The 2451-nt window shown below is 49.7% G+C and overlaps 1 protein-coding gene; it reads right to left on the reverse strand.

The window, feature by feature from the left end:
- Positions 1–1853: 1853 nt before the first annotated feature.
- GSTUM_00004734001 (uncharacterized protein) lies at positions 1854–2091 on the reverse strand (the record flags this gene model as incomplete). XM_002836528.2 has 1 exon in its annotated part: positions 1854–2091. The coding sequence occupies exon 1, from the start codon at positions 1977–1979 to the stop codon at positions 1854–1856; it is 126 nt and encodes a 41-aa protein (XP_002836574.1). The 5' UTR covers positions 1980–2091.
- Positions 2092–2451: the final 360 nt, after the last annotated feature.

A 2451-nucleotide genomic window follows, 5' to 3' on the forward strand; every position in this document is an offset into this window, starting at 1 on the left:
TGCTCGTAGCTTCCCAGCACGCGTCAGCCAATGTGAGCCCAACGCCATTGGTACTCGTACCCCTTTGGTGTAAAGTACAAGTACAGTACAGTACTGTTGCCCTTACGCCACGGGGCTCGGAAAGGAAGCGCTCGGCACAACATCCCGGTATTTGGGTGCTTCTTCACAAAGAGGGGCAGCTTGGGCATCGATTTCGCGGTCGAAAAGTATCTATACTACCAGTAATAGCTGTATCATTTGTTGTTGGTGTATCGAAAACATTGAACCGCCTCCCTGTTGTCTTCATGATGCCTCTGTTGTGTAGTCTAGGTACTCGCCTGGCAATGTGTCGGTTAGGAATCCAAAACACCACACGGTACTGTGTCGTACTAATACTTTGTAAATAACCATGGAACTCTCCATAGCTACTCCTCCGGAGAAGCATGCGGCTTTACGACGCATCATAGTGTATCGTAGCACTGCGAGCTCTTCGGCATCCCGAGCACTCGGGGGTGTTTGTAATCGGGGATGTTTGTAAGGATCAGAGAATGCAAAGCCCGTTTACCAAATTGTACCATCCCATCCACTTCCTCACCAATTAGACAAGAAACCCCCCTCCTCGTGCCTCCTATGCAGCGCGCACTCGGCGAACATCAACGCACACGAGATCTTATACACAATCCTTGTGTGTAGGCATTTGGTTGATTTTCCCCCGGGGCCTCGGTGGTGCATGCTCCATAACAGGTCCCGGAATATGGTGTTGATAATATCATCAGAAACTTCGTGGGTCTATACAAACCTATTTTACAATAACCTCCGCAGCGACCGTAGGTAATATCTATTCCCCCCGGAAATCTCCAACCACTTACTTAATGCATCACCACCCCAACAGGATCACGAAACTCAACCCATCGCTCCCCTAGCGAACACGAAGCACTAATATTCAATCCAGCATTCCAATCGCCAAAGACTCACGTTGACAGAACACTCATGGACTAGACCTATTTTACAAACCTCCCAATGATAAGAGTCCGGGACCAATTAGGTCCGGTGGGAAGTCAAAGGTAGAAATGGGGGTCTCCCGGTACAACTTTCGAGGGGCACTGGTACCGGTATGCTCACACCATGTTACCGTACCCTCCTTACCACTTCAATCGATGCGTAGGAAGCTTAGAATACATCCTTACTGCTCAATACTGTCTAAAATAGCGATTATCGGCCGCCTCCCAATGTCGTACAGTACGTGTTATCGCACCAGAGCCTGTGGTACGGTACTGTACAGTACATCTCGCCAACGACGAGTATATAATCAGCTGATCTCTCTTCCCTTTCTGCACAGTACCGGTATACTATGGATTTAGGCTCTTGATGAGACGTGCGTGCTCAGGGGGGATGATTGGGTTCCTGACCTGCTGTGGGTTAGCTGCTTTCCAAATTACAATATCGGTGGTGCGAAGATTCTGGATATTTGAGAAAGGGAGGGGTTGGATGCGCTGAAATGCGGAGCTATTGTAAATTAGATCTCGTTCCAAGCATGAAAGGAGGAAGTATGTTGGTTGAGGCCGCTCCATCACAACATCTGATATCGTAGGTAATTTAGGTAGCACGAGCACAATAGGTATTTCACAGGCAGGTAGAGTATCAACAGGGGGCAAGGCCGGTAAATTATCTCCTGGGATGGACTATCGTGGTATCATACCGGCGTTGGACTGCCGGTGCGAAAGAACAGGGCTCGACCTTTATCTTACTGCACAATTTGTAATTCCAACCCGGATAACCGCATACCGGTACTCGAGTACCCGTACTGTACACACGCCCATTCCTTCCTTCCACTCCATCCCACTCCGCACAAGCACAAGTGCCCAAACACCATACTAGTGCTTATCACGCTTACCCTCCCCCCCCCCAACCACCGTCCCCCCCACCAACTCGAGCACCCTATCCACCCTAGCGTCTCCACCGAGCCAGGCCCCAGACATTCTTGCCGCGTGATTAGACATGACCACTTCACGCTACGAGTAAATTTACCGTAGTGTCTTCTTGGCTCTGGCTGGTGGTTTGTTATCGCCAAGCCAAGGCGGGGGTGGGAGATTTGAGGAGGTGAAAAGCTCGGAGTCTTGGAAGGAAGGGGGAAAAGGAGGGATGCTCCTACTGGTACGATACGGTACAGTATTTAAATGCTTGGTATGATGTGATGCCTGTGTTGGGATTGGCTTCTCCACAAGTAGACTAGTACGAGTACCAGTACTAAGTAGAGTTGAGTGCTCCTCTGAGTCCACACTAGGGAGGGGGCGGTCCGTTTAGCGGTAGTACTGTATGCTACGGTATAGTGAGCCTCCGGTGAACATTTTCTGCGCTGATCTACCGGCATGTTTTTTTCCTCAAGCAAAGCTTCAGCGATACAAAAGACCTGCGAGGAAATATATCGTTGAAAACAGTGAAGCCTGTGTGTGCCTGCGTTGATGATGGGAC

This window comes from Tuber melanosporum (assembly GCF_000151645.1).
Source record: "Tuber melanosporum whole genome shotgun sequence assembly, scaffold_15, strain Mel28".
Taxonomy (NCBI): domain Eukaryota; kingdom Fungi; phylum Ascomycota; class Pezizomycetes; order Pezizales; family Tuberaceae; genus Tuber; species Tuber melanosporum.